Below are 15,022 nucleotides of genomic sequence, written 5' to 3'. Positions count from 1 at the left end.
TGGACATATTGTATTATGTGTTAGAAATGAAAAGGAACAAATACACCAATTGCGTGTACTTGTTTTATAAAACGATAATGTTAACCAAGACCATTAGACTCCCTTACACATCGCTAGCCATTAACTCATTTAAGTTGATACTCAAGGTAGAACAAGTTGGCCCCCCTGCCACCTGTTCCGTGATTTTATAATTACCCATCATTCATCTTCATAGCTCTGACGGGTCGTCTTTAAATGGTATCACCCTAACCCACCATATTTTATTTTCTCGACACTCTTAAAAGGATTTCCATCCCATAAAGCTTGTTTACGATTCACAAAAGACTGTCTCAAACTTTGCGGAGTTTTCTTTTTCGCTCGTTGTCTTTTGTCCCGTGTCGCCTCCAGCAACGCCACTGAAGCAGAACAGGCTCTTGGAACCTTCTGAAATATGTTATTGCTTGTTATGCTTCATAGTTGGTTTGGCATGCACACACACCACACAACAAAAGAGGAAGGGGAAAATAACTTCAAGAAGAATTCTTTTAATTTATAGAATTCCTACCGTAGCGACTTACCAAAACTAAGCCCCTTTGACTCAAAGCCAAGGATCCGTTTTAGATAGAATTCCCCCCCCCCCCCTGAAAAAAAAAATTCCAACCAAACGCACCCCCAAAAAATGTAGTTGTTTGTGCATTGAACTTCACAAAGACGCACACTGCATGAGTTTGGCCGACGGCATGTCTAACGATGCAGAAACTCCTTTGAAAGTTGTTGCCAAAGCGGCCTGAAAAGGAAAGCACACATTCAGAGGAGTTAAGTGCTTCTTAACACTTGAGTGGTTGCACGCAATGGTGGCACAAGGGAACCACCATGCTTTCTTTACCCCATGTCTAGGGAACACCACACAACAGGTCTTATAATTATATCAGAAACTCATGTATATTTTTTGAGAGCAGCGTGGACTTACGCTGACCCCCCATGAGCTTTTGGCTTTAGTGGGGCGCAAACGGCCGGCCGTAGAACAACCATCTCACTATTCCATCCCTCTTAACACTTGTACACAACTAGTGAATACTTGAAAAAGGGAGTGACCAATTGTTCAATATGTACATGTATAGGTATTCCTAGTAAAACAGTAACAAGAAAAGCTCCCTTAACTTGTTTGTTACAAATTCACCCCAAAATGTTAAAATTCTTTCTCCAACACAAATCAGACTTGTACATTTCTATGAAAACTGACAATAACATCTCAAAAGAAAACCACAACTATTCAAAACTCGGACCACAACAACTTTGAGCCGAAACAAAACAAACTGGATTTCAACCTAAATACAAAAATCACCATAAATACAAAACTTGTTGTGAAATTGAACATTTTACATTTGCTCACTGAGTACTTTACCCAAGCAACCCGTTAAAAAGCAACTGAATGTGTTGTCTGCCTACTATACCTGATGCAGCTGGCATAATCGCAAACATAACCATCAGAGACGGAAGACAAAAGCAATCAATAAATTTAAGTACCCAGCAAGTTTTTAAGTACCCAGCAAGTTTTTACCAGCAATTACATTTTAAAACACCAATCCAAGGACTGTCACTGAAGCAGAACCTTATTAACTTTGCCTTCACACTCCCCCCCCCCAAAAAAAAAAAATTATAATAATTAGAAAAAAGACACTAAATAATAGGAATCCAAATGTTAATTCCAAAAAAATGGTTTTGCAGTGTGCTTCCAATAGGGGTTATCCCTTTGTGCATAAGGTCAAGCAGTGTTGGTCTTTTTTACTCCACGTCTCCACTCTGTCTAGGTTTTGTTGGAGAGAACAAAACAGAGACCTCCGTCTCACTCCAATGATCGCATCGGAGTAAATTGCTGTCATTAAACTATTCTTACTGAAGGTGTTGTTCACGATGTTACTTGGTGTTCATCTACACACCGACAATATGGACCTTTTTTATTTCATCATCTGTTTAGGAACTGTTGTTGAGCGTGTGTGTTAATTTCTTGTGTCATTAATCCTAAGGATCTGGGCATGGTTGGGTGAGGGTGGTTTCATGGTCTTTTCCCTCCATTTTTATGCTGAATATGTTCTTACAAGACCTTTCAATTCTCAAATCAATGGAAATATTATGTGTGTTTTTAGGGGTGTTTTTTTTTGAAAAATTTGCAGGAAATTGAATCTTGTGTTGCCATCTTAGAATAGTTACTCTCTGTTTTCCCAGTAACATGGTTTTTGTTTCTGTCCAAATATTATTTTTACCTTTACACTGGTGTGTGTAACCAACGTTTACATTTTTTAAGGACTGTTTTTTTATCTCTGATATGTTTTTTGAAAACTAGACATCTCAAATTGATGTACTCTTGAGAAAAAGAAAAGGGGAACAAATGGTATGACACCGTCTCTTTGAATCTGCTGGTTGGGTGGGTGTTTTAAAGATAGGATTTTTATTCCAGATATGTTTCTTGAAAAATGGATGTACTTTATAAGAGACAAGTTATTGCTGGTTGAGGAGTGTTAGTGTCCCTCCCTCTCTCCCACTTTTCAATAGCTGATTGAGGTTGGTTGGTGCCCACAAGCTTCCTCCCCATGCAACGGACCAGACACTCCCATAGCCCCTGGCATCATGATCCAGTGACTACTCTCTAAACCGTAGTACAATAGATCCAATCTGCTGTAGGAAGGATGGTTCTTAATCCATGACCAATTTGCCCCAGTCTGGTATCAAGATATCGCCCCCAAGGGGCAATTACTCTCAGACATGATATTTAAAAGCACCAGTCTCGTCCCCTGGTGTCATCATCCCATTAGGTAGTAGTTACAGATTGTAGGTGCATCTCCATAAGACCAAGTTAAAAAATAAAATACCAGTTGATTGTCCACTGGTTTTTCCAAAAAGGACCTTTTTATTTTTGTATTTTTTGTTTCTTTCAAAGTTGGTCGCCAAGCATTTTAATTTAAACGGGCCACTACTTACTTTATGTAGTTGCAAGTTCTTGACAGATTAGTTAGGTTAGAAACGCACAGAAAGGTTGTCTTAAAAAAAAAAGTGAAATAAAAAAATAATTTAGAGGTCAAGTCAATACAGTTGGATCATAGAGAAAGGACAGATATGGTTGGATTCAGTGCAGAAATAGAGCCATCCTCCGCATGTCTGTTTATAGAAACATTAATATAGAAGTAATACTTGGAATCAAGAGGTTATTTATAGGGCGGGGGATGTGGAGATTTGTTCTTGACTTGTTTCTAAAAGAGCAACTTAAAAGGGGAGATTATTCCGCCAGTAACCACATTGATTAGCCCGACAGCCTTGTTATTGTCACTCTCGTGTCACCCATTTAAGCAATTTTGAAACTTACTTTTACAGTGTTAGTTAAGATGGTGGAGCCACCCATGGTCTTCAATTGACATCTCTTAAACCATTCAATTAAATACAGGCATTTGTAGTTTTTTTAATTAGGCAGGTTTGTAAGTTTTGGCTGCAGTGATTGTATAAGAAGAGTGTAAATCTCCAATTAGAGATTGTTGCCATTCTCTGATTCAGTCGTGCTAGCTGGTCCAGGATCTCACATGAAGGTTGAGTATTTTAATATCTTGCTGCGTGACTCAGTAACATTACCTAGTCTTAGGTCTGTCTGTAGACACGACGACACCGCCGCATCCCGGGGCTTTACGGGTTCTTAGAAAAACTGGGGTACCAATCAAGGCCGAGTAAAATTGAGCAGATTCTGTAAATGAACGTGGCGAGGAGGCGGCGCCTTTTGTGTGCAAGTGTGCTCCAATTTATTTAATGTATTTTATATGTGTTTGACTGTAAACCAAAACCAAAAGTGCATTTAAGTTACTTGCACTTTTTTTTTTTCTCTCTCAAGAATCCGAGAGAGAGAGAGTGTGTATAATGCCACCAAGGTCACGATCCTCGCCGCTGATATTATATATATAATAAAAATTGAAAAGAAATATTCAGTGAATAGTCTCACCTTGGGAATTTCGCATGAAAAGAAAAGAAAAAACGAAAATGGAAAGTCATCAATCATGTGAGATTCCTCAAGACACGTACAAACAGCAGCGGCAATTACCGCTGGCCATCCATCTATATAAACCCCAGGATGCCATTATTTATTCTCATACCCTCTTGGAGTATTTTAATTCGGGACCATATAATCAGGAAGTTGTCAAGTCGTCATTGGATGGCTGTCGCCCGCTGTCTCTCCCCTAGCTCATACACCAAAGGTCACCCGTACTTTGTGTTCCTTTTTTTGCAAAACTCCTTTGGATGTAAGTTGTACACGGTACCTGTGTTTAGCAAGTCACCTATAATACCACAGTGTCCTTAACGTTTGTGATTTCTGCCACATCCCTTTGATCCAGACACACCACCGATTTCCTTCTTAATTGACCTGCCTCCTGCGTGCACTATTTCAAGGTGCTGCTAGTCTTCCCAAGTGAAGGCCGAGTACATTTTTACGACCACTTGGAGTGTATGAATTTTTATATGTATATATATATATATTCGTCTTTCATGTAATTACTTCTTTGCATGGTTGTGTTATGACCTAAGGCTGTATTCCCATCTGGAGCAGTAGTAACCCTCAATCTCTCCAATAGTGCAGTTTCTTTAGTTTCCTTGGCGATATTCAGACTGAAATGAAACCAGTATTCAAGGTTATTTTTTCCTGTTTGGTTGTTTTTCTTATTGTGCTATCTAAGTAGTGGACTCGGCCATTGAATCATTAATACCCAGTCATTGTTTTACAGAGGAAATGACTCTCCCTTTGTCAGAAACAAAATATTAACTGCCCTACCAAAAGTATCTTCGATATTTTGCTGGAAATGACATTTGTAAAAAGCAAAGTACCTGACCGTACTCAAAACTAAGTTTGTGGTTAACCCACGTAACGGGGTGTTTTTCTTGTAGCAATCTTTATTGAGCTCTGAGTGGGACCCATTTCCTACGAGCATTACTCATGTATTGTGTATTTGAATCACAAATATTAGCTCATGTGAAGTGGTAGCTAAAATATGCCTTGGTGAATGTACTGACATTAACAAAGATGAACCATGTTCAATGATGAACAATGATGAACCATAAACTCAGTACTTGTGTAATATTCTCACTTTGTATCAACTTGGCAGGGCGACACTCAGACCTTCGAAAAAACAAACTTCTCGTAGTTTTGGTTTGCGGTAACACCATGTGTACATCTATTTGCTGGGTAGATTGTGTTCTTATATAGTAGATAAACTTCTTTTCACCATTCCTTCAAGTTCTAAATCCCTGGGTGATAGGTCTTTCACAATAGCTGGCCTTAAACTTTGGAACACTCTTCCCATCAGCATCAGAAACTCCCACTCTCTTTCTATTTTTAGAGTCTTAAACGATAACACCCAAGTTAGTGTTCTATTCTTATTCAGAGTTTTGATCTCTCTTGTAAAAGATCTTTACTTAAACACTTTCATAATATGCTACCATTCGATTGATCTTGCTACAGGAAGAAACTATAAATAAATAAATAGTAAACTTGCAGGTACAACCATGTATAAATCTCTTTTGAGGAAGTGTTGACTCTGAGAAGAGCCGGTTTGGTCTCGACGTTTCAGAGGTATACTCTGCTCGTCTTCAGGAGAATGTTACTCAGATGCAGCCTACAGCTTTCAAACAGTTTTGTTGATATTTAGCAAATCTCAATGGTTTATCAACAACCTTACAACGCCATTACTGTAACAGAACGCATTTATTCCCTGATGCAAAGCCTCATCAAATCATGGATATTACAAGTTCAGGATCACTACCACCATTGCGTGGTAGTAGTTTAACAACCATTGCTGTGCAAGTCACTGTGTTAAGAGAGTTTCAGCGAACCAAATTGACAATCAAAAAGTTTAAATTCCCTTTTCTTTTCTCTCGTGGACACTATTGGTAGTTACTCAAAATAATTATCAGCATAAAACCTTTCTTGGTAATGAGTAATGGGGAGCTGTTGATAGTATAAAACATTGTGAGAAATGGCTCCCTCTGAAGTAACGTAGTTTTCGAGAAAGAAGTAATTTTCCACGAATTTGATTTTGAGACCTCAGATTTAGAATTTGAGGTCTCAAAATCAAGCATCTGAAAGCACAAGTGTGTTTTTTCTTTCATTATTACCTCGCAACTTCGGCGACCAATTGAGCTCAAATTTTCACAGGTTTGTTATTTTATGCATATGTTGAGACTATTCTAAAATGACATTGCCAGAAATAAAAAGTTGTGTCATACAAAAGCTGTTATTTCCTCTTTTGATTTTGTTTTATTTCCCCAGGTTCCAGAATCCTTTATGAGTGTGTCAACTAGCACCCTGCGTGAATTCTTCGAAGCCATCAAACTCGGCAAGGATTCCGAACCCTCCTGGAAGAAGACAATCTACAAAGTGATCGGCAAAATGGACGAGCCGCTGCCCGATTTATTCAAGTCGTCCAACTGTTTGGAGGAGCTCGAGTAAAGACTACGGAAAGAGAGGAACTGAAGATTACTCCATGCATTCCAACACCTGTTGATTCCATGAATCACTGAAGATAACTTAATCTTGGGTTTCAAATTAGATTAGATATCTATGAGAAAATGTTCCCTAAAGCCCCTTTCACACGAGAGCAATTTAGCAGAGGTGCCTTGCTAGATTGTGGCATGGTTGTAAAATTTTACAAAATGTACCTCATGTGATAGGACAACAATTGTTTCTCCTGTCCAAGTTCTCTTGCAAAATCTTGTCAAACATTGCTACATTTTACAGCCATGCTAAAATTAAGCAAGGGACCCCAGTTAAATTGCTGCCGTGTGAATAGCGCTATAGTTCTTTGAGACTGGTGACCTGTGATGAGAAGTTTAGCTCACGTTTGCTGATAAACTCGAGGAGATATCGGCCTGGCCTAGAAAGCAATTAGGCGATGTTTGTAGCCGTATCTCAGCCAGGCTTAAGAGTCACACTCGAACACATGTACCCCTTTCTGCAGGTACTGCATCTCAATTGTTGCTGGCTGTTGCAAATCAGGTTTCTTAGAATCAGTTTATTGTTAGCAAGGATTTTCTGGCCACCAGCCTTATTATGCCAAACTATCACTAATAACATATGGTCACAACACATACTAACAACTCACAAGTGGAGAAGAAGATGTGTATTTAGTACACAACTCACCCACTTTAAAAATTATACAAAAAAGTACTTCTCCTTTTTATATATAAAAAAGAAATAGCTGCATGCAACTGAAGATTTGATACACAAGATAACATTTATAAACATATTTAAAAACTCGTATTTGGGAATTTGAAAAGTGCCATAACAGTGTATTTATGATTAAGAATATTCTATGTACGTATATCTTTTTACCGATTTTACCAATTTGCTTTCATTGAATAATGTACACTTGTACACAGAACTATGTGCCTCAAAGTCTTTTGTGTACGGGGGAAAAGAAGTATGGTGGTTGCTTCTTTCATTTTTTTAAATCATTTATAATGACGGTTAACAAACAAAAAGTGTGTGGATTTCAACTCATCGTCATTCCAAATGCAGAGAATAGGCTAATTGATTCTTCCTGCTGGGCGTTTGGTCATCTTAATGTCACAAGGATAATAAGATAGGATGTCAAACAGGGGAGCTGTATCCTCCAGAAATACCTACCACCCCCCCTTCCTTAGAACAAGGGCAGGAGCGGGCAACTCAGAAAGGTTAAGTTAGACCTGAACTAATTGCAATGACATCTATCAAACAATAGCAGCCAAAAGTGCCATTCATCACTCTATAGGCGTTCCACGTCAGTCTTGATCTATCCCTTTGAGCCGTTGATTCTATATGCTGCACGTCCTGGTTAATTGTTGTTAAGAGGGAGAGACGCTGTAGTATAGCCGGGCTGAGGTATTTGGTTGGAAAATCAACGGCACACTCTTAACAGCCTAATGGAATTCATCAGTAAAACAAAGAAAGCAAGAGAGGTTTCCACGTAATGATTTGGCTCAAATAGTACTAAAATTAGGGCTTTATAGTGACAGCGTAATTAGAGTTGATATTTATGGTCATCTGATGTGACAGTCATCATCCTTCTTTCTCTGTTCTCAACATTTTGATGTTTTACGGGTCGTCTTGAGGGAGCCCCATTGGTGACATGTCAGCGCCGATGAGTCCGGCAAGGGATCAAAATCCATGTAGAAAATGGCGTCATTTCTCATAATACAGAAACTAAAGCCTACTGATTGCCGGAAGCTTCCATTGCGACTGTCAAGACGAATTAACCGTATTATCCTAAAATTATTGGCCAGAGGGGGCTAGATGGCCTACCGGGGGTAGATGTCTTGCCAAGGTGGGCACATCTCAGCTAGCGTTTAGTTCTTTTTTTAATACCTTATTCTGACGATGACCAGTGTACACAGGTCGAATAATTGCATTAATTTTCATCTCAAAGTCGCACAACTCAAATATTACGGTTATGCCATCACATTTTGTGATTGCAAACCAGTGTTTTTAGATCTAATAATGTAGTGGTACAATGGCATAATTGGAATCAGCAGAATTTGACTAAAATACAAAACAAAAAAACAGACTGAATACCAGTTCTGTTGAAAATGATTTAAAACTGCTGCTGTGAGGTATTTCTCCCAAACATATAAATGTCTATTTTTTGTACTGTTTTTACAACAGCGTTTGATTGCCATTACTTACCACAGATGCCAAAATAATGTTCAACAATGAGAAGTACTATTGTTTTAAATTTTAAAAATGACAACAAATTATGATTAATGTATTATGTTGAGTTACAAAACAATAACCACACATCTGATGTGTGTATGGTGTCTTTATAGCCAATGATATAACACACTCTTTTAAGGTAGTTCTTTAAAATGTTCAGATAATGACATCATTTGTACGTAAGTGAAAGAAATCTGTTAACGAATTCCATGCAGTGGGTTTGATTTCAAGATGGGAAGAAGTGAACCCAAGTTGGCTGTCATACTGAAGAATGACCCAAATCTAGGGATGTTAGATTCATCTTTGTCAAGACATCTTTCCCCTAAGCACCAGATGGGAAATGTCGACCGACTAGTAACTGCACTTTACAGATTTCTATAAATCAAGTAATTCACCAAGTCAAATCTCTATCATCCATCCATCATTTGTGACAATTCAAAGCAATTTCTTGCCCGGTCTGCCCCCGGTTTTAAGTTATCAATTTTGTGAAGAGGACAAGGTTGCACATTTTTTTGTCTAAAACAGAGAGGGGGATAATTTTTTTATGCCACAAGTGCCTTGTGAAGACCACCACTAATAAAATACAATACAATTTTCCAGTATAATTATGACTTGCAGCACTGGATTTGAAACTGAATTTATAAAGGGGGAAATTGTACCAGATGACGATTGTATTTTAGTAAATCAATTTTGTAATGACGCAAATCATTGTGGGTATTTTGTCTTTCTCCCCGTTCCCCTCCCCCCTTTTTTTGTTTTGTCGGTGGTACTTTGTGGGTTTTGTAATTTTTTCAAAACTGGGTTTACAGTTGTCGTTTTTTTTTCAATATCATCATGTAAATATATTTTGTAGTTTGAATACGATAGATGGTAGGGAAAAAGAAGAAGTTATATTTACATAGAATTCTTGCAACAGTTATTGTTATCAACCTGTTGCATACAATTAGTGCCTTTGTTGTTCCAATGTGGCCTATTGTTAGTTATGTATGACCAATTGTTAATTATGACCAATTGTTAATTATGACCAATTGCTAATTATGACCAATTGCTAATTATAACCAATTGGCACAATTTTGAATTGAACGCTTTATCAGTACACAATCTAGAACAACTCAAAAACAGAATTAAGAACAAAATAGCATTGTTGAATCCCAACAGTACTGCTTGCTTTTTTTCTTCTTCAGGAAAATTGCTGAAAATTCCTAGATTAAAATGACAAAAGTAGGGGGGTAGATAATCATCTTCAAACAGCTGACATTTTATCTGAAATTTAAATTGTATAAATCATAAAATTATTAAGGAATCTGACTCGATATTGGTTTTTAATATATCAACCATGTGTTTTGGGTAAATGCTTACTTTGTTTTATAGGTAGAAAAAAAACATATTAAGTGGAGATTGAGTTAAATTCGTTAAATGTTATTTTTTCCGATTGCCAGGAGGCAGTCTTTTGAATTATGCCTTAGTAATGAGGATGTTGTGTTTAAGTCATCAAAAAGTGTTTTTTTGTATCTAGTATTACGATGGTTTTATCAATCATTCCATTTCTACAATTATTTCCTTCTTTGTTTGCCAAAAGCAATATATATAAATATATATATAATTTGTAAATATTCTTACCAAGCTAAGATTCACTTATATCTGTCTTGGTTGTTTCTAATGGGGAGAACAATATTCCCCCCTTTTTTTTTGAAGAATTATAATTGTTCAGTCGGGATATTTTACCGCCTAATGTTTTAATTATAAATTTTATGACAACATGTTTGGCCTGTGCCTGTTTAACCCTGTAGTATTTTTAGAATTCAGTACTTGCGAAATAATCAACTCATCTTAGCCTAATATGACACAAATGACGTCTAATCAATTTTGAGTTTATAATTGCAGTAATTATTATGGTAGTGTTTTAATTGTCAACAGTTAAATGTTAACGAGGTTTTTGTTTTGTTTCATGCATTGAATACAGTGAGTTTCTTGTCTGAACTGATTCTGAGTGTTGGTGTGATGAGATACAGATGTTAACATACAGGGCCAGTTGGTTCAATGGTGGAACATACGCTCCTTTGAATATAGTGCTAAACCAAAGTGCCTTTGTAAATTTAAGGAATTCCTAGTTGGGATTTCTTAGATGACCCAATTGAAACTTATTGGTAACCTTTATACTCATTGGTACCCCAAGTAGGAGACCTGAGCTCCCACAAAATGAAATTACCCAAGTCGTCAATGATCATGTGAACAATCAAAATACATACAGAGTTTTCATACACTCCACTGTTTGACCTCATGGCAGTTGTTAAACAAACTATCTGATCAACTCCTTAACTTGAAATCAGAAGAATAGTAACCACTTTCTCAATGCAAGAAATATTTAGTTAGAGGAACTGTTGGTTCATTGGCACTGATTACGGCCTAATTATGGCTTTTATGAATGGTATGACAGGCCTATAAGTAGATTAGTGAACAGGTTATTAAATACATTACTAGTGCTGTTCTGGCTCATCTTGCAACTATATATGTATGGCCACATTTAAATGTGGCTGAAGTCAGGAGCAAGCAGTTTCTATAGACAGCAGCAGTGTAACAAGAATCCTTGGGAATCACTACACTATCACTGCAACAAACATTTAACAACTTGTCCACAAATCTAGCCTGTACCCCTTCTATTGCTCCCTTTAATTGTTCTTACATTCCATCTCTGTTATATCTTTAGCGTTTTGAGACATTTCTACATTGAAGAGAAAATGTAATCTGGCAAGTGCCTGGGATGTGGTTTTTGTATATGTAAGCCTGTATACAAAAATATATTCCTACTTTCTTTTTTAAGAATAAATAAATAATTGAGTTGGTGTAAATGCATCAAAAAATGTTAGTTTGATGCCTTAAATGTAATACATTCTGTTCTTTTTAAAACAACCATTTGCCTCTTTTACATTGATGATTAAAAAAATTTAAGTCTAATGCATGGCATTATTTTAATTTTAATTTGGTGGTACAAATGAAGGGGCCTTATGTTTGACCGTTTTCTTTTGAAGACATTTATTTGTGATCTCTGTAATTTATGCACACAGCCAAGGGTTTAGGGGAAGATTGTTTACCCTATTCTTATCAGGTGATGTTTTTGACCCAATTCACATGACACCGCCTTCATCACTCACAATAAACGTGGTCATCCCAATTTGGAAGATCTATTACCAATGAGTTATTATACAGTGCACATTTTATTCAATGTATCCTTATATGCAATTTGATTTCCCAAATAACATACAATAGTAAGGCAATAGCAACTTGTGGTGTTATGTTAAAACAATGTGTGGATAACGTCTACTGTAAACATGCAGTATGTGAATCTAGTTAGTTTTGCAAGGGGATTAAATGCAGACAAGTTTAACAAATTACCAGCTGCTATAAGTACACCAATTTGCTAAGCATAAATAGGTCACCGGCCAAAACATCACATTATGTATAGGTGATGCGTCTGGTTCCCCTCCACTTTTGCGCTCAGCAGATTTGTTATTCCTGCTTAGTTGCTTTACTACTGTGTAATTGTTTGCCAAATTTGCACACAAGCTTGACGGATTGTATTGCAATTCCTTAACTGTATCAGGTCAAACAAGTCTATGTAAGTTTTGCATGCAATATTTTATACTCCAGACCTTTGGCAATTTTAAGCAGGAATTCATTTATATATAATTACATATATTAATGAACGACCCCTTATAACTATATATAAACAAAATGTATCTTGGGTTTTAATTTTAATGTACAGCAAACTTGAATTCTAGGTTTTCTGTTTAATTCTGTACTTTTATTAATCACTTCTTGCTGTATTTGAGTTTCATTTTTTGTGTATATTAAGACCGATTTTTTATTTTGTCTTTCATTTTTGTTGATTTATGAAATCTTGTCAGAATACCCGTATACGGGCTCGCTAATCTCTGTAAATTTTGGGTTCATTTGAATAATTTTATTTAATATTTTAAGTTCTGTGAGGTTTCTTATTTGTAAGATCCTTTTAATTAGTATGCATTTTCAGTAAACATTTGAAGAAAAAAAAAGTAGATTTAGCATTTTAAGCAAACAAGCAGTTTGTGTATTTACATTACCTCAGTTCCAGGTGAAGTAGTTATGGCCTAGTATGTCCTTTATGCTTTTTAGCTTTTAATTTATGCCGTTTTAATATAATGAGTGATTTGGTTGACTCAAGATAGATATAGGAATCATAAATTTTGTTTCAAAAATATTTTAAATTCAAAGATGTAGGGTGAGGGATTTTGGGGTAATTTGATTAATTTCTCATTGAATAAATCAATTGCTGGTTTCTTGAACAACGTGTTTAGAACTGTTGTCATTTTTGTGTTGTCTTCTAAAAGATTTCCTTTTGTTTAAAGGCAGTGGACACTATTGGTAATAACTCAAAATAATTCTTAGCACAAAACCTTGGTAACAAGTAATGGGGAGAGGTTGATAGTATGAAACATTGGGAGAAACGGCTCCCTCTGAAGTGACGTAGTTTTCGAGAAAGAAGTAATTTTCCAAGAATTTGATTTCAAGACCTCGGATTTAGAATTTGAGGTCTCGAAATCAACCATCTAAACGCACACAACTTCGTATGACAAGGGCGTTTTTTCTTTCATTATTATCTCGCAACTTCGACGACCAATTTAGCTCAAATTTTCACAGGTTTTTTAATTTTATGCATATGTTGAGATACACCAAGTGAGAGGACTGGTCTTTGACAATTACCAATAGTGTCCAGGATCTTTAATTTATTTATTTTATTTAGTTATGACACACGTAACAGTACAATGAGCACCAATAACAGGATGGCTAAGAAACAAGAAGAAATGTTCAGTTTTAGATGGGGACATCGTACGCAATCAGGTAGGGACTGAAAACCAATCCACGTACAAGACTCTGGTCCAAGGTGGGATTATAACCATTGAGGTGAAATGCAGGAAAAGAAACCACTGAGCCAAACGTAATCTCCAAACACGCAAGAAACATACTTGTTGAAGGAATCTGCGGCACACAAGGTGATTGTTACTAAAAATCTCACACTACAAGTTCCCAATACACGCCATCTTTGCTTTGAGTTGCGTCAAGCATCGATTTGTTCTACCATCCAACCTGTTTACCGCCCAACCATGCAATGAATTGGATACAAAGGCCAGTCGTGCCACACACAGTGTTGACACAAAACAGATAGTTGTGCGTTCAAAAAATGACTTGCTTGTCTGTAAAGATAGCCATCTTTACACTAAGTTGACAACAGGGCCAAATTTCATAGAGCTGCTAGGCACAAAAATTTGCTTAGCATGAAATTTCTTCCTTGATAAAAACAGGATTACCAACCAACTTTCCTTGTGATATTCAGGATTTAGCAACTAACAACTGAATACCAGTAACAAGCAATATGCAACAAATGGAAATTTGGTTGGTAATCCTGGTTTTATCAAGGAAGAAATTTCATGCTAAGCAAATTTTTTGGCCAAGATGGGAATTTATCTGTAGAAAGACTTTTAACCCAATTTGAGTTATCACTGGTTCTCTGTTGGGAGACACTTCTTCGGGTGACAAAACTGTGCAGCCACATAGTTAGTTGGTCTAGACACACTTCAAAATAGTTCACAAATATTTCTACATGTACCTTCACTGCAGAGTCACAAATATTTCCACCTTCACTGAAAAGAGAACTATTACCGATTTGTACCGTACAGTGGGCCGCAGTACTTAAATGGAGGAATGTTTTTGTATATCGGTCACTCTGCTGTAAACCCGTGACTAGATCACAGAGGCAAGGCTACATTACTCCTTCCCTTATCAATAGTATCAATATCCCAAGCTTTAATCAGAGCCTAGTTTAATAGTTAAGCAGGAAATACTGCTGACAAATTTCTTTACTAAGCAAAAATTGAGCTGGACATCGGCCACAACAATGCAAACTTAATATAATTTGAACTGGTAATCTGATTCTGCTAAGCAATACGTTTCGATGTTTTTGTGCCTGCCCTACAGTCTTTATGAAATTAGGTCCAAGCTCACACTTGAAATCTCAAATCTTGTCAAGTATAGCCCTCAATCCACTGGTATTCATGTGGACAGCCTAAATGTTGAACCCCATCAACATGACGTAAACCTTCACAAGGCACCGAGTTTCATAATTTGAGCAGAGCTCAGAATGCCTGTCACAAAAATAATGAGCGCTTTGCAGCGCATGTCGGGTGAAGATGAAGCGATATATAAAAAACTGTGCGCTACTAGATGATGATTAGTTGGTATGACAACCAGCAAGCATTGATGGAGATGTATTTGCTAAGTACTGAATTC

General features: G+C 36.9%; 1 protein-coding gene across 8 annotated transcripts in view; it reads left to right on the top strand.

The window, feature by feature from the left end:
• LOC139937820 (prospero homeobox protein 1-like) overlaps nt 1-13,004 on the top strand; it is a 59,124-nt gene extending 46,120 nt beyond the window's left edge. For all 8 annotated transcript variants that reach the window (XM_071933206.1, XM_071933147.1, XM_071933155.1 and 5 more), the window contains one exon: nt 6,281-13,004. In XM_071933206.1, the coding sequence (XP_071789307.1) occupies nt 6,281-6,460 (180 nt within the window). In that variant the 3' untranslated portion in view covers nt 6,461-13,004. The remainder of the gene's footprint in view (nt 1-6,280) is intronic.
• Nucleotides 13,005-15,022: the final 2,018 nt, after the last annotated feature.

Source organism: Asterias amurensis, chromosome 1, assembly GCF_032118995.1.
Source record: "Asterias amurensis chromosome 1, ASM3211899v1".
Classification (NCBI taxonomy): Eukaryota; Metazoa; Echinodermata; class Asteroidea; order Forcipulatida; family Asteriidae; genus Asterias; species Asterias amurensis.
This window is presented reverse-complemented; position numbering and strand designations above follow the sequence as displayed.